At 31.5% G+C, this 25,175-nt stretch overlaps 5 protein-coding genes and 1 non-coding gene across 6 annotated transcripts in view; 4 read left to right on the top strand and 2 right to left on the bottom strand.

The window, feature by feature from the left end:
- The window catches only part of vex (somatomedin-B and thrombospondin type-1 domain-containing protein), a 279,653-nt gene extending 278,175 nt beyond the window's left edge, over positions 1-1,478 (top strand). The window contains exon 5 of the mRNA XM_076397783.1: positions 217-1,478. Within this exon, the coding sequence (XP_076253898.1) occupies positions 217-431 (215 nt within the window). The 3' untranslated portion in view covers positions 432-1,478. The remainder of the gene's footprint in view (positions 1-216) is intronic.
- A 426-nt stretch (positions 1,479-1,904) lies between these two features.
- LOC143194264 (transmembrane protein 64) lies at positions 1,905-3,360 on the top strand. The gene is made up of 4 exons (XM_076400927.1): positions 1,905-2,374; positions 2,427-2,629; positions 2,683-2,844; positions 2,907-3,360. The coding sequence occupies exons 1-4, from the start codon at positions 2,050-2,052 to the stop codon at positions 3,021-3,023; spliced, it is 807 nt and encodes a 268-aa protein (XP_076257042.1). The 5' UTR covers positions 1,905-2,049; the 3' UTR covers positions 3,024-3,360.
- Positions 3,361-4,475: 1,115 nt separating this feature from the next.
- Positions 4,476-9,471, top strand: LOC143194156 (uncharacterized). The gene is made up of 8 exons (XM_076400741.1): positions 4,476-4,818; positions 4,870-5,010; positions 5,060-5,355; positions 5,454-5,631; positions 5,683-5,782; positions 8,391-8,492; positions 8,685-8,840; positions 9,281-9,471. Exons 1-8 carry the CDS (start codon positions 4,571-4,573, stop codon positions 9,347-9,349), a joined length of 1,290 nt encoding a protein of 429 aa, XP_076256856.1. The 5' UTR covers positions 4,476-4,570; the 3' UTR covers positions 9,350-9,471.
- Positions 9,472-12,143: 2,672 nt separating this feature from the next.
- Positions 12,144-20,573, top strand: LOC143192430 (putative odorant receptor 92a). The gene is made up of 8 exons (XM_076397782.1): positions 12,144-12,415; positions 12,467-12,610; positions 14,291-14,586; positions 15,607-15,784; positions 16,886-16,985; positions 17,248-17,349; positions 17,414-17,569; positions 20,346-20,573. Exons 1-8 carry the CDS (start codon positions 12,174-12,176, stop codon positions 20,406-20,408), a joined length of 1,281 nt encoding a protein of 426 aa, XP_076253897.1. The 5' UTR covers positions 12,144-12,173; the 3' UTR covers positions 20,409-20,573.
- Positions 17,093-17,166, bottom strand: TRNAT-AGU (transfer RNA threonine (anticodon AGU)). The gene has a single exon. It is a non-coding gene; the product is annotated as a tRNA-Thr (tRNA).
- A 1,291-nt stretch (positions 20,574-21,864) lies between the features above and the next one.
- On the bottom strand, positions 21,865-24,643 carry LOC143193017 (uncharacterized). The gene is made up of 3 exons (XM_076398936.1): positions 24,421-24,643; positions 24,294-24,363; positions 21,865-22,188 (listed from the first exon to the last, which is right to left on the bottom strand). The coding sequence occupies exons 1-3, from the start codon at positions 24,460-24,462 to the stop codon at positions 21,938-21,940; spliced, it is 363 nt and encodes a 120-aa protein (XP_076255051.1). The 5' UTR covers positions 24,463-24,643; the 3' UTR covers positions 21,865-21,937.
- Between the last annotated feature and the right edge of the window lie 532 nt (positions 24,644-25,175).

Below are 25,175 nucleotides of genomic sequence, written 5' to 3'. Positions count from 1 at the left end.
CTTCTTTGAAAATACATTTCAAGTACTTTTTGATCACGAAATATTTACTTTTAATAATCATTTATACAAGTTTTAATCGTAAATCACTCGATACCTAGCTTAATCTCATCCAATTACAATTTACTTTAAGGTTTGCATATTAGCTAACACAGTAATATTTCCTTTTTTTTTAATAATTCCTGCCGAAGGCATTTTGATTTAATATTGTGATTACAGGTGAAAGAATCTGCGTTCGATGCGAATCGGAAGCCTTACACGAAGACCTAGGATGGAGATGTCAAGGTCACGGCGTAGAGGGCAGGGTTACCCGATGGTCCGCTCTGTCTGCTCCCCACTGTCACGGCAAATGGTTAAGAGCCCAACCCGAACTTGACGCCACCTGCTCGGCTAGAACGTGCAAAGAACTTCCCAATGTGTTCATTTTTGTCTAAATAAAAAATTCCCTACATCAATGCAAAAAAATCGAACAAAGATATTCAAAACACCATTAAAAGATTAAAACACTCAAATAAAAGGCAATTTTTATTGTATTTCTATACTAAAAAAATCTTCACAACTTTCTTCATTATTATATAGATTAAGAATCAAAAAATCCCAAGAAAAGTCCACACAATATTATATATTTGACAAAGATTGAGAACATAAATATAGAAATACATTAACAATTAACAGTATCTTTATACAATTATTTTTTAGCTAGATAGCTTTCAAGTCAAAATAAAATTCTTCTTTAAAATAATTCTTCGCTTCAAAAACCAGTAGATTTTAACATTTATTGTGCAATATCAAATCAAAGAGGGTAACATTTTTACATCAAAAACACGTTCTGTTAAAGACTGTTAAAGAATGCAACACCTGGTACACGTCGTTTATATAAAAACGTCAAACTTTTTGCGTTTGAGGTTATTATGAAGCGCCACCTATCGAAACTATATGAACTTCTTTTTTGTTAAATAAAAGATTCATAAACATTTGGTGTTCTTCCAATAATGACTGATTTTAAAATTCTACTCATTTTATTTGTATAATTAGCAACTAATTTACCAATTTCATATTGTTTTGGCGAGATGATACTTAAATCTAATAAAATATATTACCATTTATATAACGTCATTACTAATCGTTTTCATTTTCATGCGTTTAAACTAATTTTACGTACTAATCAAAATAACAAATAAAAATATATATGTACCATTATGTAATAAGAAATATTAACATAATCGTAGACTGTGTGTTAGAAGTAAAGCCTGTTCTTCGACGCAACAACAGATGTCTATGATGTTGTTGCTATTTGAAAGGTGCTTTACGGATTTATATTATTTAGTGTTATTAATAAGTAATATTTTTACTAAACTAACGATAAGTGTAAATATACAAAAATATTTTTTTCGTAGTATAACGTATATTTTGTCAACACATATCAAAAAATTGATGAAAATTATGTATTTGTTAAATAATAAATTTCCTTACGAATAAAACAGTTCCATTTATTTTGTACAATTGATTACATCCTTTCTCTTACCAAGTTTGATATTGGCTTATTTTTTATGAAATTATTAATGCCTAGAAAACGAATTCTTGCTATTTTGTGATAGGCAACCAATAATACAGTAAGTAAGTAATACAACCAGATATTAAGAAATGATTAGCTTGCCATAATCGAAACTGTAATTTCAAACATTTGATATATTTACTCGCTAAGTTAGTTTTGATCTATATACAGATTTCTTAATTATTTTGTCTTAATGATTTAATATTTTTTAATGTACATCATACTCCAATCTGACAATAGATTTAATGATTTCGGCTAGTATACTCATTCATTCAAACCGTATATAATCGACTAATTTCGATTCATGTAATAATAAATATCGACAACAGTAAATTTGTAGTTAATTAAAAAGTCATATGTAGAATAAGGTTATGTACCTATGTTTATATTTACGCTGTGCGAATAATAATAAAGTGTTCTACAAAAAGAATAACGGTACTTTGTTATGAAACCTAAATGGAAATTAAGATAAATTTTGTATCGTAGTTTGACCAAAAATGAAGATTCCAAACGATGATTTTCAAAGTACCTACGAGACCCCAAAGGCTAGGTGTTTCAAAATAGGTTCTTCCTTATATTTTCTCTCTGTAGGTAGAATTTTAGCTATTATAGCTACTTTATTTGTGATAGGATGTATTTTACTAATTTGCAAAGCTTACATTAAACTGGTTCTATTATGGTTGGAAAAACAGGATGAAATAGTTATAGCTACAACAATTTGCATTTTATTTGTTATTGTTTCTTTACCAATTAGTGTGGGATATATAGTTTTAGTGTTAGCATCAGGCTATTTGTTTGGAATAGGAAAAGGTTTGCTTTTAGGTATTCATACTTAAAATTTCCTGACATTTTGTATGAATAGTTTTTATTTTAGTGATATTTGGTGCTAATATTGGACTTTTTATTGCCCATAATATCCTTAAGGTAGTTGGTTACCATCCCAGCATATACAGGTTTACTCAAAATGACATGGCTATAGCCATAATGCAAGTTATCTCTGGTCCTTTGTGTTTCAAGATAGTTTTTTGTTCAAGATTGACTCCTATACCATTTGGACTGCAGAATACCATTTTTGCTGTATGAACATGCATCCAATTTTATTATCGGATCTATATTTGTTTTATTTCCAGCTAAGTAAGGTTAGTTCAAGAATTTATCATATAGCCTCACTGCTTGGGTTGTTTCCTGCTCAATTTGTTGCTGTTTATGTCGGTTCTACTTTGAGATCTATGCAAGATGTCTTAGAGAATAATCATATTTCTTCCACCACTTATTTAATTGCTAGTGTTCAGGTAAATTATTTATTAACTTTTTTATATACAAAAATACATACATTTCTTAATTTTTGTTTCAGTTGATTGCTGGTATTTCATTAATTATCTGGATCGGGAGCAAAGCTAGGACTGAGTTAATGAAAGTGTTATCAGAAGCAGAGAATTCCTCAACAAAGACTCCATATTCTTTAGTGTGATATTTATCCTGAGTGATGTATTTATATAAAAATTATGATATTTATTTTTGCATTTATTATAATTGCTTTTCATTTAGCATTTATTTTTGTTTTCTATGAGTGATGAAATATATAGTAAGAATGCGATACCATGACTGAATCTAAATACAAAGAATCTTGATGCCAAAAAAGTGTTATATGAGTAGTTCATAATCGTATATTTATTTTTTGAATCTATTTACCAGTAATAATATATATATGTATATATATTGACATTATCATCAGTAATAAGAACTGTTATAATTATTGTTAATTATACAGAAACCACAAATCAATCAGTAAAGTTCCACAGTATGAATACATGGTTTTATTTACATTTTTTTGACATTTAAATATTTATGTACTCGATAAGTTATAAGTATTTATAACAGAATTTAAATAAATGTAAAATATCAAAAGAGCCATGGAGTTTTATTTCTTACATTCATTTTAATAGGATTATTCTTTCGATTTTAATATACAATGTACAAACATAAAATGAATCAATACATTTATAGTTAGATGATTTTAATTACTTATTTTTTGACATAACAGATTATTTACTTAATGAGTCACTAGTATTTATAACAAAATGTGGATGTATACATTAGTTTTATGTCTCCATAAATTTAAAATTATCAAGAATTTAAAGTTTATATTTATTTCAAGCTTTATTGTTTTTATACATATAATATTGTCGTTAAATTTAATGGGTGCTTTTAAGATAGGTAATATATTAAGTTTACATTGTATTTACCTTAAGTGAATCAATAAAGCATCATAGAAATATTTTGTGTAAAATTTTCGAATGCCAAAGGCCTTCGCGTCTAGAATGTCGCGTGTAAAAAAAGGTTTATAAAATAAATTTAATATTAAAGTAGGCTGAGCGGAGCATATTTCCATTTTTACAATTCTTATCTGCAATTTCAGTATTGTATAAAGACTAAGTTTTTTAATTTAGCTTAAGTTACATAACGGCATGTTGTCATGGTAATTTATTTAATGATTCTTAACAGGTTTATTATTTAAAGGCTATTCTATGAAATAATTTAGATTGAAGAAAGTCTAATAAGATATTATTACCTAAATTGCTGTTGCCTTGGTCATTTGATCCGAACTTTATCTATCATTATATAAAAAAAGTAATCTGTATATATTATTTATATAAATGAGCAATAGGGTAACTTCAATTTAGTAGTTTTAATATCAGATATATTAAATTTATCAGACAGGTAAATAATAGTATATATTTTAAAACTTGATATTTCACAATGAGTTTATTTTTAGTATTTATGCTACTCATAATGTTCAAACGAAATTTTAATTTCTTATTTTAAATTAATTACTTTTTTTATTCTCGATGATAACCCGAATTTCTACAAATAATGTTCAATGTATGTTATTAAATAAATTACAGTTACATGCCTTTTTAATATTCAATGAATTATTTCGGTAGCAAGACATAAATGGGTGCTTTTCAGAGCTGATGTTGATTATGAGGCATATGCCTTTGATATTCGTTAAGAAAAATGAGTAATAATAGTAAAAGTGATTTTTTCGATTTCCTCCGAAAAATTTCAATACCTTTCCTACTGATACCACCTAAAAATTATGTTTTGAGGAGAATTTATTATATATTAGTCGTGCCTCACTTTACTTTACTGGGTCTTATTCCTGTTTCTGAGCTGATAGAAATAACTATCGTTGGTACAGGCAACTTCAGCACAGACATGTTGGTTTTCGGAATATTAATGATGCATTCTATGGGATTAATGAGGTAATTTTGTGCAGTTTAAAATATTTTAATTATTTCAAATATATGTTGAAGATTACTCGCATCTTTCATTCTTCAAAACCGTCACCAACCTATCGTAACATCAATAAGAAAGTGGAGACTGGATATTAGATTGTTTTGCTACTCGAATTTGTTGAATATATCAAAGAGAAAGTTAGCAATACCAATACACAGGTATTACTATGGATTTCTGTTTTAAAAAAATGCAGGAATATTATTTCAGGCATCCTATATCGAAATATAAAGTAGACAAGATGGAGGAAGCGAAGAGGTTGTGCGTAAAACTGTTAATGTATCTTCTTTTTTACGTTATTCTGAATATATCTATGACTTATACTCTGAATTATCAAAGACCTGTCTACGAAAGGTTCAATGGAAGGCTGAACAGAACATCTCTGTACAGAGATTATGCTTATTCATTGTATTATCCATTTGATACCTCAATTTCGGATGGGTATTACTTGATTGGATTCTTTTACCAGCCATATTCGTTTTTCTTCCTCATGAGTAGTTTTATGTGTAAGTATATTAAAATTTGATGTTAGACTGACGAAAACCTCGATATGGGAGAAAGGAATGTATCAACTGCTCCAAATCCACCAAATTTAACGTTTTAGGTGTTCATATGTTTGGCGTGGGTTCTTGTATTTACTTGAAATGCAAAGCCGACATAACTGGATACGCCTTCAAATATGTCGATAGAAATATCGACCATAACCAATGTTACAAAGACGTGATAATGCTCAAGAAAATCCGCATCGTAAATTGCATCAACGAACTGCAAGATATTTATGAGTAAGGAGATGGCTTTTGCGGGAAAAATATTTAAATTTTAAACTGTTCCAGATGTGCTTACCATGTTAACAAAGTAGTATCGATCCAGATGTTGTTTCAGATGTTTTTTGTTGGCATGATCCTCTGCAGTGTCGCATACAGAGTAGAATCGGTAAGGCTAATAGCTTTAGTCAAAATCTTTATAGGGTGTACAAATATGTCTTGGCCTTTTGTTCTTTTGAAGCTTTAACCAGAGTAATTCGCACAATGTAATTTGTTCAGTATATTTTTGTCCATCATTAGCATCGAGTTTTCGTAATTTTTCAGAAAACATACACTTTGTTGAAGCATTTATAGTGTATACAATGAAAAGACTATTTTCAAAGAATGAGTGGATTTCTGATTATCTCATATATGTTTAAAATTACGAATTCTATAGAAATTTAACATAGATTTTCTGTGCTCTACAGGATTTAAATTATAAAATGAAAATATTTTCAAATAAATAAACGGTTTTCACTTTATGTTGTCACATATCTTAAAAAATACTCAACTCAATTTCGTCTCATGATATATATATATATATATATATATATATATATATATATATATATATATATATATATATATATATATATATATATATATATATATATATATATATATATATATATATATATATATTAAAAGTTTTATCTGAGAAATAAAAAATGTTGTCGTGAAAATTTGCTATTTTTACTATATTCATAGTATATTCATAGTATTACAAAAAATAGTATTGAATCAAAAGGTAGTAATATTTAATAAATATGTTTAAATATGTAAATATATAAATATGTTTAATTAATATGTTGTTAATATTAACAAGAAGAGACTTATTTGTGTCCCCTCATAATTACTTGCTTCTCGTTATTCCAACTATATGTATATTATTTAGTGTTGGGAACTATCGACTGCAAACAGACGAAACAGTCGATAGTCAAAAAAATAGCGACAAGTAGTAATTACTATTTTCAGTCTAATGCACGGTTCGACTGTTTTTTCCATTTGTGATGTCAGACGAAGATGTACGAATTCTTGTCTATATAAAATGTGAGATAGGAAAGGACCGAGATAAATGCTTGGAGCAGTTAATTTTAAATGTCTTTATATTCTCCAATGGTAGTATAAGCGAGACAGAAAATAAAATATTTTACAGATAAGATTACAACACAACTTAAACAAAACTTAAAAACTAAAGATTACAGATAATAAAATATTTTTAAATTACTGTGAATATTATCATGTTCAACTTTTCTCCCGTGAGGCGATTTCTTCCCAGATTTTGAAAAAAACTCGTTCCCAGGGGAGAGATGTTGAGGGTATAGAGGAATATTTTACGTGTAACTGATATAATTCAGGTAGTTCATTTAGTAGTCATTTTATGGGTTTGCCCAAAAATCCAATGGATTTTTTAAACTCCCAATAAATGGTATTTCCAAATACTGCTAAATCTGTAAAGTTGCTGCAGTACTTGGAGTAATTATTTTCATTCTAGCCATTTTTTTATCAAAATATCTCCAGATGTCAATACATTCTTGGTCACTAGTTTTGTCTTGAATTTCGAGTTGTGGAACTATATTTGTATTTTTGAAGTTAGAATAGAAGATACCTCTTTTGTAATAACTTTTTGTATCGCCTCAGCATTATTTGCAATACCAAATCCTGCTTTTTTAAATCTAGGATCTAAAAATCTGGATTTCCCGCATATCGTATTCATTTCTAAAATTGCCAGTCTTCTATTGATGACATCTAATAGACAATTTTATCATTTTTTTCCCATTCACTTGTTAAAATCCTGGATTTGATGGAATGTTGCAGTCCTCTTATTAACTGTATAATTAAAGGCATCATTGGGTTATCTTTCACCAGATAACTCGGTGGTCATTATTTCAATGGGCTATAAAAGTTGAACACATTCTGTTAAGATAGTCCATTCGCTAACAAATAAAAACTGTGGTGCTCTTCTTAATAGCCAACAAAATAAATTGTTGAATATTAAAGTAGAGTTTTCCTATCAGAAAATGTATTTATTACAAGTATTTAATATACTTCATTCACCTCTTTACGGTTAATATTTTTAAAATAAATTTAACAATTGCTACTGTAAAAAATTCTTCAAATCTTTTGGATCTATGCAATTTCTGAAACCTTTGGAACCTAATTTTAGTTTTCAAGATTTTAGGAAAAAAGTTTCGACAAATAAGAGGCTTGGACAAAAATCGTGAAAGTTTATCAAAAAAGTATTACTTATTATACCAGTCAAAAGTATCTTACTATTTATCATTTACAATTTAATTTTTTTGCCCTCGAAAACTAGCGTTCCAAAATGCTGCTATATTGATTTACAATATATAGTTAGTCACAAGCAAACTACAAAAAAACATAAAACCAAATATGTTAATGAAACGTATAAAATATATAAAACATATAAGTCCATATAAACATAAATTCGGCGCATTACTTTCAAGGTCGCGGCTAGGACGGAAGACCAGAACGTTAAAAATCAGTTGAATGAACTAGTAAAACCGAAAATAGTAACTAAAAGTAAACGACTGAAACAGTCGATAGTAAACAGTAATAAAATCAGTCGGACCGAAAATAGCGACTGAAAACAGTTACTAGTAAAAACAGTCGAACCAAAAATAGCGACTGAAATAGTTGATAGTAAAAAGTAGTCAATTACTGAACAGTCGATAGTCGATTTCAGTCGATTGTTCCCAACACTAATATTATTGTAGGTTAAATCAGCAGGTGAATTATTTTACCTCACCTCAATGGCTGGAGTTAGTTTACTAATTTGTTATTTCGCTTGTTGGTATAGCCAGGAATTTACATTACAGGTAAAAATATCAGTATTTAATAAGTTAACTTATAATAAGTTGTTGAATAAATGTTCTGTTTCATCGATTGTTATTTAATTTAATTTGAGAATCACCGAAATAAAATATAGATTCCATTTTATTTGCTACATTTAACTCCAACTAACCTACACCTGAACAATCTAATACCGCGATGATGATGTATTTTAACAGGTTGAGGATATATCTAACAGAATCCAGGACTTGGATTGGCTTAGTTATCCTCACAGTTTGCGTAAAACTTTGGTGTTTTTAATGATGCGTTTGCAAAAGCCGTTTTGGTTTACGCTAGCCGAGTGGACACCATCAGACACAGGAGCAGTTTTCGTGGTATGTAGATTCTATAAAGATTCTCGAACTTATAGTATACATAGCCCACAGCATTTAAATTGTTAATTTGAAACTATACAAACATAATAGATTAGGGATGTCGGCCAGCATGAAAAATATCGATATTTCGATATATCAATATTTTAAAAAATATCGATACATTTTTGATAATTAAAAAAAATTATATATATTATAATTAATATATTATTTTTTTAATTAAGTACCAAAAAGTCACTAAATATTTAAAACTAAGTACCAAAATAGACTAAATGTTTAAAATTAAGTACCAATTTAAACAGTTTCAAGAATATAACAGGTAAAGACGGGGTATATAAAAAAAATTTATATAATTTATCTCATTATTTTACAGATACACCTCGTAAAATAATATTTCGAACATAAAATATCTTTTTACTCGCTAACGACTATTTGTTTTTCAGCTGGTGAAAACATCATATTCTTTCTACACGCTAATTAAGAACACTGGATCCACTATTAAAACTGGATAAAAACAACAAAAATATTATTATAAAATGTGGTAGTTTAACCAAGAATTAGTAATATGTAGCGATAATATCTATAACTTATTAATGTATTATGTTTAACCAAATATAAATTACAATAAGAGCAACATCTAGTACATTTTATTTTAAAAGTTAACTTCGCGTTCGGGTATACATTTATAATTATAAGGTTTTTGCATATGTAACTACCGTTACAACCCTTTAGGCCATATATATCTATATTAAATTCAAAGGTTGACAACACTGATGGATTGGTACCGAATAACGGTACATATTATTTTAGCAATAAACATTGCTTTTTAGGAAAAGAACACTACACGTACCGTCGAAAAATGATTCACAACACATTTTATTTTGACCATTATGAAAAGTATGGTTATAAACAAAAGAATACACGGTTCCGAATACACGGTTCCGAACCAAACGATGAAAACCGTCAAAGGATTTTTGGAGACCGAAACTTTCCGAGAAGAAACGAACGCCTCACGAATTGATTTCGATCATCGCGAACATAGAGGTTCTCGCGCAAACCTCGAACGTTCGCTTCGTTCAACTCTGCACTCACCATTAGAACGTCAACAATTTGCCAGTTGATAATAAGTATTTTTATATGATTTCTGTTATACAATATAACCATCCTGGCATGTAGAAGATCACTTCAGTAAGTGATCTGCTGTACATCCTAACTTATTCTAAAGACTACTCTGTGTCAATTAATAGTATTGTAGTTTGTATTTGAGCAACCGTTTGGCGAGTGCATTGGGATCCTAATAGTCTTTCAGGGTACTTCGCACTAACATTTCAAATCACACTCGTTATGTATGTAGTACTCGTACTCGTATGCAGTACCCCACAGTTCAATATCGTTGTTGTAGTATTATTCCTCAATGCTTCAAATTACATGCGATTATATGGTTTTCTAAAATTAGTGTTGGGAACTATCGACTGAAATTGACTATCGACTGTTTAGTAATTGACTACTTTTTACTATCGACTGTTTCAGTCGCTATTTTTGGTCCGACTGATTTTGTTTCTATTTACTATCGACTATTTCAGTCGTACTTTTAGTTACTATTTTTGGTTCTACTTGTTTCACTCATTAATTTTTAAATAGTTTTTATGGTTATTGTACATATTTAGTTTTTAGGTTTTCTTTAAGTTCTATTGTGTATATTTATTATAGTATATTATTTAAAAATAGCAATTAACACATTAAAATACAATAAAACATTTGTGGGGTATTATTCCATTCCATAGAAAAATTCCATTCTTTTTCAGATCCACAGAACTTTCAAATAATATTAATTATTATTATAATAGTATTCAGTAATTTTTTTTCCTTTTTTTTAAATTAGTTGGGTCTCCGTCTCGCTTATACTACCGTTGGAAAATAAATAGTAATTACTATTTTCAGTCACTAGTTTTTTGACTATCGAATATTTTGACTGTTTTCAGTCGATAGTTCCCAACGCTATATCACTACATAGTATAAAACAAAGTCGCCTTTTCTGTCCCTATATCCCTATGTGCGCTTAAATCTTTAAAACTACGCAACGGATTTTGATGCGGTTTTTTTCAATAGATAGAGTGATTCAAGAGGAAGGTTTATATGTATAATACACGCATAATATACTAAGGCAACATTGCTAATTTTAGAGGTTTCTAACGTGATGTCGTAAATTAACCAATTTTTTAGGCTTATTTAGCAATTAGCAAAAACGCTGCCTAACCCTACGAGTTAGATCAAATTAATGTACTACAGTATTGTACACCATAAAAAGGTCTACAAAAAAGTCCGCGATGGTATATGTTTATCTTTTAGGGATAACCCACATTAACCATTTTTATTGTTTACTTTTTACGTGAGAAAATGGCTTATTTACGAAGCTATTTTAAGCAATACGGCATTAATTCTTATCGAATTAAGTACCTTAAATACAGTGTGCAATTAATATAGATCAATATGGTTCCTTACAGCATGTAAATTAAACAAATATTTTCGGAGATATTACAAATTTAAAATTTGCGTTTAAAAATGTGTAATGTAATAAAAATTGTATGAATTTAGATATTCCAAAGATAGCAGGAAATCTTCATAGTAAGTATAGGGGAAGGGGAATTGTTTTACTCCAAATTTAATGCGTGCAGGCCAAGGGCAGTAATGAATGAACCAAAAATACTGGATCGATTTTAATCATGTTTTCATTGACTGACATAGGCATATATATTTTATGCCCGTGCAAAGTCGGAGTGGGCCGCTATGTTTTTATATACAACGTTCATATTTTTTCTGTAGTGTATTTAATTTAGTATCAGCATTGCACCCGTGCGAAGCCGGGGCGGGTCGCTAGTAAAGTCTATAATGAGGCTCTTATATGGAAAGTCTTCACCACTATATTCTTCGGACGTTGTTACCACTAACAGTTATTTCGATCAACTTTACATGGACTAGCAAAGAAGCAAAAAGTTAGAACGATTCCCAGATCGGTACAGAAGATAACAGATAATTTATTCAATTTTTTTAACAATATAGTCTCCAATTGCGAATATAATCGTTGAGAGTATTTGTACATGTGTTTAATTAAAACCATGGAATTATTTGCATATAATTTTTCTTTGAATGTTTGATCTATCCATATCATTTTATTATTCGAGCGTTTGTATAACGAAGTAATGAAAGACCACACAAACCAATGAGTAATTAGATATACCTCCAGGTTTTAATTTATCAATAATTCACGATACTAATCGATTTAAATGAGTATAAAAAGTAATGCCCCTAAATTACGCGGATATTAGCTACGTCAGCATGGGCGACAGAGGCGATTTTTTCGATTTCTATAAGAAATTCGCCAAGTTTTACTTCCTAGCCCGTCCTGACACGACATCTTACCCCACGCTCTATCGCATCTTAACACCTTTCATGATTTGTTTTATGTGCAGTCCTTTTATAAGCGAACTCATTCAAATGGCTACCGGAGGAAGTGGTGAATTTAGCGGTGACATGTTAACATTCAGTGTATTTCTTATTCACGCTATAGGAACATCGAGGTAAAGAGTTAAAACATTCTAAGCGACGACATCAGTTTTTTTTGTTTGAAGATTATTGGGATATTTGTGGATGAAACAAGATTACGAAGACATCATCGAATTTATTCGAAGGCCCAGTTTTGATTTTAACGTCTTCAATTACTCTAGTTTGTCCATGCTTGCGAGAAACGATGATGAACAGTCGGTCATATTGAGGTATTTACATAAGTAAACTATAATAGCTTGATTAAATTATTAATCAATTGTAATCTTGAGTTGAGTGAAAAAGTAACTAAGCATGTATGTCTTCAAAACAAATTGGTTTTAAAAAATATCTATCTTTGTTCCGTCTTTTTCTTTAGTTGTAAAAACTCTATCGGTAATCAAACATAGAATACAGAAAGAAAACATGAAAATTTTAAAACCAGAAACGATGATTCATCGAACACCGAAAAAATGTGTTCTTCCGGCCTCTTCCTTTGCTTTTATTTTAAATTTAAGAATTTCTCTTCTTTCGTTCAGATAGACAGATATAACTAATGACATTAAACAATTGTTAAAAATGGAAGTTGGAAGTGGTTTTTAATTTAATTAATGTGTAGAAATGTTTTAAATATGCTTACGAAGAAAAGTTGGAATATAAAGGAAAACGTTAACCATAGCCAGATATTATTATTGAAAAACCTGGTGCAAGTAAAAGGAAAAGTTACACCCGTAAATTTCATACAAACATTCTCGATATGTTACAGTGCATGCTTGAAGTTTCTCATGAACAAATAATTGAAGAAATTAATAACTTTTCATTTTTGTCGATCATGGCGGACGAAATCGCCGATGTTGCTGTAAAGTCTCAACTGGTAGTTATTTTTTAGATATGTTCGCGATGGTGAGACAATTGAGCGTTTTTGGACTTATTTAATTCCTGAAAAATGTGATGCAGAATCAGTTAGTAAAGCTTTATAGATCATGTAATTCAAAATTCACCCAACAAACTGATTGAACAAAGCTGATATGAAAACTGATAAAAAAAAGTATCCATTTGCTCACTATGTTCTCTGTTATGCACACTAAAGTACGTGTATTTTTTTACAATCTACAAGACATTCCTGGCTTTTTTCATAATTCATACCAACAAATAGAAGCGAACAAAAATGTGAACAAAAGGACCCCCCACGGCGCTCTAATCCGTTGGAACTTTATTATACGAACTGTTAATGTTGTGTATGAAAATAGAAATAATCTTACTGAATATATGGATGAAAGAGAAGATCAATTCTCCAGCAACCCCGTCTGTAGTACAGCGGCTTCTTGGTTTAAGAAATTATTGCAGAACGTTAAATGGTGCACTACTTCTTCTAAAATGTTTAATAGGAGGACATTTTGAAAGAGAATACACAATTATTAAAAATCGTGGTAACCATTCGCATGACAACATCTGAGGCCGAAAGGTGTTTCTCAACACTAAGGCGCATCAAAACGTTTTTCAGAAATTCGGAAGATCGCTTAACAGCTCTTTCAATGCTATCTATTGAAAAACAGTTTATCTCTGAAATAAACAATTTTAATGACGATTATTACCAAATTTGTGAACAGAAAAGAACGTAGGATGGACTTAATTTAAAAAAAAGGTAATTTTTTGCAAAAATTGCAGAACTGCGGAAGTATCGATTAAAAACGAAATTGAAATATTTAACATAATTATAACTATTTTATTATAACTTATTTATTGTTTTCACAGAAAAAGTCTTCCTTTGATCACTGATTAATACTATTTGATATTCTTTTCTGATAAGTGTTGACATATTGTACTGTCGGATAAAAGGATTGAAATTTTCAAACACTTTACGCAAAAAAATTACTATTACACTGTTTAAATGATTATTTACTTAATTTTAGACATCCAATAGACAATCTCAAGGACATCACATACAAAAATATAAACGATTTTTGTTCAAAGAGCCTAATATTCTTCGCCGGTTACGTCCACGTAAACGCTCTTATCTCGTACACGCAAAACTGGTTTCAACCGACGTACGAAAAGTTTAATCCGATACTCAATCGAACCTCTATATATCGAGATTACGTCTATTTACTCTGGTATCCCTTTGATACTTCCGTATCCGACGGATACTACCTGTTGGGATTCTTCTATCAACCAATCTGTTTCTGTTCGCTGATGTGCCCATTTATATGTAAGTTTAACTTTTATTATACGTATAAGAAGATAATTAACGTTTTCAAATCTAAAACATGTGTCTAGTATTAAGAGTTTCTCTTAATGGAAAGAAGTGGCGGTTTGTTGGAACGATTATAACAGGTCAATGAAAATCCCGGTCTGACACATAGATGGCCCTACTACATTTAAATCTATATGTTTTTTAGTTAGCCATAACCCTCAAAAGATGCGTGTATTAATTTGACAGCTGTCGGATCATTAGTTTGTGAATTATAGCATTTTGAATGAAGCAACTTTTGTTATTGTAAAAAAATGGATGAAAAGGAATTTCGCGTGTTGATAAAATATTGCTTTTTGAAGGGAAAAAATACAGTTGAAGCAAAACTTTGGCTTGATGCTGAGTTTCCGGACACTACCCCAGGAAAATCAACCATCAAGGATTGGTTTGCTAAGTTTAGACGTGGGGAAATAAGTATAGAGGACGGTGAACGTAGCGGACGCACAAAAGAGGTTGTTACCGACGAAAACATTTAAAAAATCTACAAAATGATTTTGAATGACTGTAAATTAAAATTGAATAAAATAGCAGACACTCTAAAGATATTAAATGAACGTGTACATCATATCATTCACGAATATTTGGCTATGAGAAAGCTCTGTGCAAAGTGGAATGGAATAATTGTCATTAACTACCTTGAAAAAGGAAGGAAGGACAATGAACAGCTACATAGCGTCATTGGGCCGTTTGAAGGACAATATCGGCGAAAAACGGCCGCATTTGAAGAAAAAGAAAGTGCTATTAAACACATCACTGTTTTAAGGGTCTTGACCTACTATTTGGAAGGAAATAAATTGGAAATATTCTGGACTAAATATATTGAAGTAAAAGGGGATTATTTTAGGAAATAAAACGCTATTTTGGTGAAAATATTGTCTTTCAATCAGACAGTTATTTGTCAATTATTCTCGTAATTAATATTTCCAAAGAACAATACCTTTAATTTATGTGCTTAATGTTTTTCCTTTATTTTATAAGGTATCTATATTCTGGACACATCATTCATTTTGTATCTGAAGGGCCAGGCTGACGTGTTGGCCGAAGCCATCACTTATGTCGACAGGAACGTAGATGAAACCGTGAGCTATTTCCAAATCATGAAACTGAAGGAAATACGCCTGGTTAAGTGCATCAATGAACTTCAAGCCATTTATAAGTAAGTTACTTTCCTTATTTGTTCATGAATGGTAGTACACTTTTTTTCAGCCCGATGGGTTCTTAACCATTGTCTTGAAAATGTTTACAGATGATAGAAGCACGAAAATCACTAAAAATTTATCGATTTTAAGATACACTGAAAACTAAATCAAGATGTTCGGCAAAAATACTTAATGTAAAAAAAGACTTAAGAAAACGAGCGGCTTTATCATTTGTTGTCACATCAACCCTGAGTTCTAGTTTATTTTTTATTTTTTATTTTTTATTAGAATTGAATTGAATTTTAACTGGAATAAAATGAGAAGGAAGAGATTGTCTGATTTTAAAACGAATTAACAAGTTGCTTTTACGAATCACTTATGATTCGGGACGGAATTAATACACGACTTATGGCCTTGGAACAAAAGAGAATCTTTATTTTGATCCCTGGTAATTTATACCCACTCGATACAAGTCACAGCGCCCTCTACTAACCTTTCTTCCTCCTTTCTATGCTGGCTCTTGTATCGAGACAAGTCATATATTTAACAGTTGCGGTAGGCATATACATTCGACATGATGTGAGTTCACTGTTATTTTGAATAGAATATATATATAGAATACATTTTTTGGATTTAGAAATTAACCTAAAATATTGTTTTAAAATAAAGTTAAGTATTTGGTATGTTTATTAGTACAACTGTTATCTTCTATAATACTTGAAATATAAAAAAACTAATATAAAAAAAATATATACATATATAAACTAAAACTAAACAAATATTTTTATTAAAGCAAAAGAATTACGTACAATAGCAAATATGTAACAAATACTATTAATTTATTTATTATAAATAACCGTAATCTTGTTCTTTCAATATCATCTGTCTACCTTTGAAACCTTGAAATGAGTCAACGCTTGTAAATGGCAACTACGCACAATAATGCGAGAACTGCCAAAGTACCAACAATGTAGTAGGAACCACTGCTTTTAAAAAAAAACATGTTCATAAACCTGTTAATCCGATTTTCTTAGATGGATACAATATTTTTGTGATTGTTGATTACAGCTATCATCCCACTTGTGTCTTAACCATCGTATTATAAGATTTATTTGTAGGTGCTCATCAATGGTAAATGATCTCTCGGCATATCCTATGCTGATGCAAGTTTTTTTCTCCTCTGTTGTAAGTTGCGGAATGATGTATCGCGTCGACACAGTAAGTATATATTCTATTAAATTAAATAGTCTTTTTTATCAAAAGAGCATCCATATATATAAAATAAAATAATTATGTTAAAAAGAAAAATTAAAAAGTAAGAGAATAGGCCCCGGCGAGATTCGAACTCACGATCTCCTGTTTACTAGACAGGCGCTTTAACCAACTAAGCCACGGCGCCTCCGCTCTAGTGTTTCAACATACATGTATTAGAATATATAATATATAATAAGTATTCTTAAATAAGTAATTTTTTGTTTAGGTAAACACGCCTGGTGAATATTTCGTTCTGTACTCCACGATAAGCGTGTGTTGCATGTTAATCTTTTTAATGTGCTGGTACTACCAAGAAGTAACATTGTCGGTGAGCATATTAACCCCGATCTCCAGTAATTAGCAATAACATTGACTGTCACTTTAACATACAGATCATGGATATAGAACTAAAAGTAATCGAATTGGATTGGTTGGCTTACACGCATAGTTTGCGTACAGCCGTCCTGTTCACTATAACACGGCTTCAATATCCGTTTTACTTTATGATGGGACATTGGACGCCTATTAATATAGGAACATTCATAGGGGTACGTTGAGACACAAAAAAATATTAGTAGGCGTGGGAAGATAAAGTGATGCTAAAATATAATGATGTTAAATATAAAATGATTAAAGAACTTCTTTTATTTAACAAAATTATCAACATCATCTGTCGATTAGTTATCAACCTTTTTGTGTTTATTAAATATACATAATTACCAATAACAAATATTGAAAACATTAGTTGAGAATTAACGACTCTACTTTTCTGCAAACGTAGATTTCTTTTTCATATACCTTTTTTTTCGTTCTGGCCTAAAACCAGGCGGTGGAATGCATGACGCATACCTGGTCGCGGAGACTTGCCCTGGAGTGACAAGTTGGACCGGGATATGTGGGACTGCCTGTGAGGCTTACCAATACACTAAACCGAAACCGCCTCACAGTTGACCCCTGTGGATCGCTACTGCTACTGCATTAAATTTGGGGATATGGCACACGCTGATCGAGCAGCCGTTATTGGGCACCAGGGCCCGGCGATTCTATAGATTAGCGAACCTGAGTTAACACACAACTGGATACTGTTGTATGGGGGCAAAAGTTATGACTGTAGCGACGGATGAGGCCGTTTCAGCCTGAAAAAGGGGGGAGCTTAGCGGTGACGCGGTGCTAAGCTCCCAGCATGTCGACCATCTCGCGAACAAGCGCGTTTTCAGAGGAACTTGAGCTGAGTTGTTGTTTGTGGAATGATTCGGATATGAAGTGCTTGATTTCTGGAGTGTCAGTTTCCCTATGAATTTGATTATTTCTGACAAACCATGGAGCGTTTAATATTCTCCTGAGGAGCTTATTTTGGAAAACTTGAAGCCGTTTCACCTGGTTGGGTGTAACAAACTTGAAGTAGACATTAGATCCGTAGAGGAGTACGGACCGAATTAACATCTTGTAAAATAAGCATTTGATGGAGATGGGAAGTCTGCTAGAAGGGCAGATCAGAGAAGATAGCAGGTTTGCTATCCCCGAACCTTTTTGGGTTGCTTTCTGGATTTGGGAATGCCAATCGAACCGCCGGTCGAAGTGGAGACCTAGGTACGTGAGGTTATCCAGCCATGGAATTATTGCGATGTCTATCTTAAGTTGCGAGACGCCTAGTGCGTAACGCTTCTTATGGAAAATGATGGCCTGGGTTTTCAGGGGGTTGATTTGCAACCTCCACAATTTGAACCACTTGACCGTATGATCGAGCTGCTTCTGTAAACGTTCATGAATTGTAACTTCGAACCTGGCGGCCGTGAAGAAAGCAGTGTCGTCAGCGTAAAAGGCGACGTCAATGTGCTCTTTTCTCGGCAAATCTGAAATAAAGAGGTTAAATAAGGCTGGGGCCAGCGGGGAACCTTGAGGTACGCCAGCATCGATTTGTTTACGACTGGAAAGTCATTCCCTGATCTTGACCTGGAAAGATCTGTCTGAGAGGTAGGACTTAATGAGAGCGGTTAGGTCTTCAGGGAGGCCTAACCGCAAGCACTTTGCGAAAAATCCGTCGTGCCAGACCTTGTCGAAGGCTTTGGTTAGGTACAGAAGAACTGCTCCAAGCTTTTTACATTGGTCAAGAGCGTGATGGATGTGTGCGGCCAGACGGGTAGCCTGATGGACGGATGAGTGGTGAGCGCGAAAGCCGAATTGTTCATCTGGAATGATGTTGTTTTCCTTTGTGAAAGAATTGAGAGGGTAGAGTATTGCCCTCTCAACAAGCTTCGAAATGGCACTGAGAGGGCTGATAGGCCTGTAATCAGATGGAGATGATTTCGCTCCTTTTTTGGATATAACCGCTATATGTGCGTGTTTCCAAGACGCCGGGAAATGTTTCAGCCTCATGATGGAGTTAATGATGTTTGTCAGTTCTGTGAGCTGCTTATGCGGGAGCCTTTTTAACTGGGTAATCGATATTCCGTCGAAACCTGGAGATTTTTTGTTTTGAAGTTTGCCGATCATACTCTGTATAGACTTTGGAGAGACGGAATGGTTGAGAAGAATGGCTAGGGTTACTGGTCTTTTGATGGAGTTGAAGTCGTTGATGACAGTGTAATTGTCTTTAGCTTTAGTGTTCTCTGCGGGTGGGAAGCATTTCATTTGAGCTTCGTAGGTCTCTACAAGGAGCTCGACTTTTTCTTGGCCAGTGACTGCGAAATTTCCTATAACCGCTGACTTCTGGGGGTATGACATTGTGCGTCCTCCTCTTTTTCATATACCTTATATATAACATTAGGTACGTTAAATACGTACGTAATATTGAAATATGGTGATCATTTTTTATCCCATAACAATGTTTTTTCAAGAGTCTCTTTGCTTTCAAAATGCGCCTGAATTTCGGCAAGCATGTCTTCATTTGCAGCCTCTTTCCTCTTTATTTTCTTTATCCTCTTTATCCTCTTTATTTTTATTTTTTGGAGAATCATTGCAAACCCACAAACAACCAGCAATCACTGGGTGTCTGATCATAACTATATGGTGGCAAAACAATTCCTTCAATCTCTCCATCGCTTTTATCGATACAGTGCATTTTTTGAGAATAATTATCGTTATTTGGCTAAAACCAACTTGGATACCTATTGAATGGAAGAAGCAACGAATAGCTTCGGAAAAGATATGGATAAAGACCATCGAAAACTATCTGAAAAATTCAGAATTTTGGACAAACAAACTTTTTTAGTTTCAAAAAAATAGAGTCTCAATGAAACTATTCTGAATCAATTAAAGAGGTTTTCATCGGTTTATTTTGTATAACTATTAATCGGATTTATATATAATTTATGTTTATTTTAGATGGTTAAAATGGGTTATTCCTGCTACATGTTGGTAAAATCAACAACGGAAACCGAAATGTAATAGAAATAGGACTCTACATGAAAATGAATCACACTACACCCTGAAACTATATTCCACTCACATTACAGCACTTATTTTACTAATATTTTTGGGTTCAAATATTATACAAAACACTGTGGTTATTATTAACATTAAATCAATCAAGCAAAAATGTGTTTTTATTACCAGGAAGTCATTTATCCTAACAAAGAGCTTGTAATTCGAACTTATTATTAACAGGTCAATTGAACAGTCCCCGGCCTAACACATAGATGGCGCTACTAGAATTAAACCCATAAGTTTTTTAGTTAGCCTTAACCCTCAAAAGATGCGTGTATAAATTTGACAGCTGTCGGATCATTAGTTTGTGAATTATAGTATTATGAGTGAAGCAACTTTTGTTATCGTGAAAAAATGGATAAAAAGGAATTTCGCGTGTTGATAAAATATTGCTTTTTGAAAGGAAAAAATACAGTTGAAGCAAAATCTTGATGCGGAGATTCCGGACACTGTCCCAGGAAAATCAACAATCAAAGATTGTTACGCTAAGTTTAGACGTGGTGAAATAAGCACCGAAGACGAAGGTTGTTACCGACGAAAACATCCACAAAATTATTTTGAATGACCGTAAATTGAAATTGAATGAAATGGCAGACACTCTAAAGATATCAAGTGAACGTGTGCATCATATTATTCATGAATATTTGGGTATGAGAAATCTCTGTGCAAAGTGGCTGCAGCGCGAGCTCATTTTTGACCAAAAACAACGACGAGTTAATGATTCGGAGCAATGTTTGAAGATCATTTCAGTACGAAGTCCAATTGACGGTTATCCGAGTGGGCTGCACATGATGAACCCGCTCGAAAACGTGGGAAAACGCAGCAGTCGTCTAACAAGGTTATGGCGTCTGTATTTTGGGATGCGCGTGGAATAATGTTTATTGACTACCTTGAAAAAGGAAGGACGATCAACAGCGACTATTGCATAGCGTTATTCGGAAACTGAGGCCTATTTTGAAGCAAAGGACAAATCGTAATACAATAATGGTATCGCAAAAGTTGGAGGGTTACTATAATCAGTGTATCACCCTTGAAGGGAATTATGTTGAATAAAAAAAAACTAATTTTGGCAAAAAAATGTGTTTTATTATGGTAGGCCGGAGACATAACATTTTTTTACATGCTGGGGGCATATGAAAGATTAAGTTCAAATTATTTGGAAAACTTCAGAAATAATTTAGGACAAGTTGATATCAAACCTCTAAAATAAAAGTTTCATTACCTTTGATGCCTATTTTATTTTTAATAAGCAAAAATATAAGTAGGTTTTGTTAATTGGTTACCAAATTTGGTTATATAATGGAAGTACCATCAAATCAATAGAGTAAGTAATTAGTTCGAGACTGAAGCAATTAAAGTATGAATATATGAGTAGCCCTTAAAAATACGAATGTTTACAATCAAATAAAAATACTACTAATTATTAACTCATATTTATATCCTTATTCTTGCAAAAAAAATAATAAATTTACACCTCTTAAAAATCATAATTAACCGTAATTTTGAGAATATGGTATATTGGCATTAGATGGTGGTCCGAAATAAGTGATATTGGGTACATTAGCATTCGATGGAGGTCCGTAATGAGTAAAGTTCATCGCATTCGCATTGGACGGTGGTCCGAAATGCGAAAAATTCATTGAATTTGAGTTAGACGGTGGTCCAAAGTGCGAAAAATTGTTGTAGTTGTTGTATGGATTATATTGATTGTTGTTCCAATTATTCCAATACCGTTTTGAATCTAAAAGAATATAAATTTGAATAGAATAATAATTATTACGCTAACATTTTCGATATAGTGCACATAGTTAGCTGTTAGTTCTTTAGACATATAATTTTTTCTTTTGTTTTTTACTATTAATCATATAGATTATGTAATTGATAGGACCCTTAAGCTAAACAAAAAAAACGAAATTACAAAAAACGTAAGAGCTAAATTGGCATAAAAAAGACATCTATTAAGTAACCATCACTAAACTCACTTTCAAGGGCAACGAATTGAACTAATCGTTTAGTCAGGCCATCAAATACTACATAATTTTCCTTGACACCAATGCTTTACAATAGTTTTACAAAAATGACTCTTAAAAATCTTATGAAACGATGTCGCAAGATAACATATATCGATCTATCTCGATATATTAAAGAATTTAATTAACTTTCTCAACTATTGGGCGGCTAGTGCAAGATTCATTTTTAAAAACGAAATATCCTATTCCTATATATCCTGTTCTTACGCTATATAGTGCACATAGATAGCTGTTATATCTTTGGACACTTTATTTTTTTCTTTTGTTTATTAGTATTAACCATATAGATTATGTAATTGATAGTACCCTTAAGAGATAAGTTGGCATAAAAAAGACATCTATTAAGTAACCATCACTAAACTCACTTTCAAGGGCAACGAATTGAACTAATCGTTTAGTCAGGCCATCAAATACTACATAATTTTCCTTGGCACCAATGCTTTACAATAGTTTTACAAAAATGGCTCTTAAAAATCTTACGAAACGATGTCGCAAGATAGCATATATCGATCTATCTCGATATTTTAAAGAATTTAATTAGCTCTCTCAACTATTGGGCGGCTAGTGCAAGATTTATTTTTAAAAACGAAATATCCTATTACTATATATCCTGTTCTTATGCTATATAGTGCACATACATAGCTGTTATATCTTTGGACACTTCATTTTTTTCTTTTGTTTATTAGTATTAACCATATAGATTATGCAATTGATAATACCCTTAAGCTAAATAAAAAAAACAAAATTACAAAAAAAGTAAGAGCTAAGTTGGCATAAAAAAGACATCTATTAAGTAACCATCACTAAACTCACTTTCAAGGGCAACTAATTGAACTAATCGTTTAGTTAGGTCACCAAATACTACATAATTTTCCTTGACACCAATGCTTTACAATAGTTTTACAAAAATGGTTCTTAAAAATCTTACGAAACGATGTCGCAAGATAACATATATCGATCTATCTCGATATTTTAAAGAATTTAATTAGCTTTCTCAACTATTGGGCGGCTAGTGCAAGATTTATTTTTAAAAACGAAATATCCTATTACTATATATCCTGTTCTTATGCTATATAGTGCACATACATAGCTGTTGTATCTTTGGACACATTATTTTTTTCTTTTGTTTATTAGTATTAATCATATAGATTATGTAATTGATAGTACCCTTAAGAGATAAGTTGGCATAAAAAAGACATCTATTAAGTAACCATCACTAAACTCACTTTCAAGGGCAACGAATTGAACTAATCGTTTAGTCAGGTCACCAAATACTACATAATTTTCCTTGGCACCAATGCTTTACAATAGTTTTACAAAAATGGTTCTTAAAAATCTTACGAAACGATGTCGCAAGATAACATATATCGACTCGATATTTTAAAGAATTTATTTAGCTTTCTCAGCTATTGGGCGGCTAGTGCAAGATTTATTTTTAAAAACGAAATATCCTATTACTATATATCCTGTTCTTATGCTATATAGTGCACATACATAGCTGTTATATCTTTGGACACAACATTTTTTTCTTTTGTTTATTAGTATTAATCATATAGATTATGTAATTGATAGTACCCTTAAGCTAAATAAAAAAAAATCCAAAAAAAGTAAGAGCTAAGTTGGCATAAAAAAAACATCTATTAGGTAACCATCACTAAACTAATGTTTCAATCAATATTTTTGTCAAAATAGGTCACGGTAATACCATCAGTACAACCACTTTAATAAATAACTTCTCTACGTTAAAATAAAATTGTTTAAATTTACTTGAATGTATATGTTTTCATCCCCAAGAATGTCAAGCAAGATTATATACCAGATATAAACTTGGGATTAACCCATAGCGTATTGACAAATCCTGTCGAGGAATCCCGTTGACAGAGTCCCTAAAATAATCAACAAAATTAAATAAATAAACAATCAGCTAAGTTAAAAAATATTACCGATATAATAAAAAACAGACTGAAACAGTAAACAACCGACATAACTAACGCGATTACTGAAATTTCGTCCAGTTGCTAGCTGGACATCAATTGAATTTCACACAAAAAGCCATCCATTTTTAACACTAAATTACATTTAATAACCCGTAAATTTCCTATAAAATTACGAACATATTCGGCTTCGGGATTATTAAGTTGTCACTTTATTATTCAATTTTACAATATAAATTTTTATTTTGCGTTGTTTATTTAATTACTATATTTAATGTTATAACATACATAGCGGTTTCAATAAAATATTTTTACAACGTAAAATATATTATCATAAACTAACATCACGTAGTGATTTTTATATTATCTGCCGCAACATTATTCATTAAATTACACGTAAAAATTAATTTTTTTCAATCTTATATTGAACCGATATAGTGTCATTTGCTTCTTTGGAACGAAACTAAATGAAAAAAATAGCTTAAGGAAAGCCAAAATCCACGACAGTCTACATAGAAACGTTTAAATGAAAAGTGCTATCCAACACGCTTTATTTACCAAACATTGCTCCTTTCGACTACCACTTGTTTCGGTCGATAATTCATAGCCTAAGTGAATAACACTTCATTTCTTGAAATGGTTCTTAAGACGAAACATTGTTTCAAAACAGAATCCCCATGGTTCTTGCAACAGGAAGAAAAGTTGTTATCAACGACCAATACTACTTTTAACCAGTTTTCTGAATAAGGAATCAAATGTGCACA

The sequence above is a fragment of the Rhynchophorus ferrugineus genome, unplaced genomic scaffold (assembly GCF_030347505.1).
Source record: "Rhynchophorus ferrugineus isolate W39M unplaced genomic scaffold, kcgeb_rfMv2 rfM3, whole genome shotgun sequence".
Taxonomy (NCBI): Eukaryota; Metazoa; Arthropoda; class Insecta; order Coleoptera; family Curculionidae; genus Rhynchophorus; species Rhynchophorus ferrugineus.
Note: the sequence above shows the minus strand (reverse complement) of the source record. Positions and strands in the feature narration are given on the sequence as shown.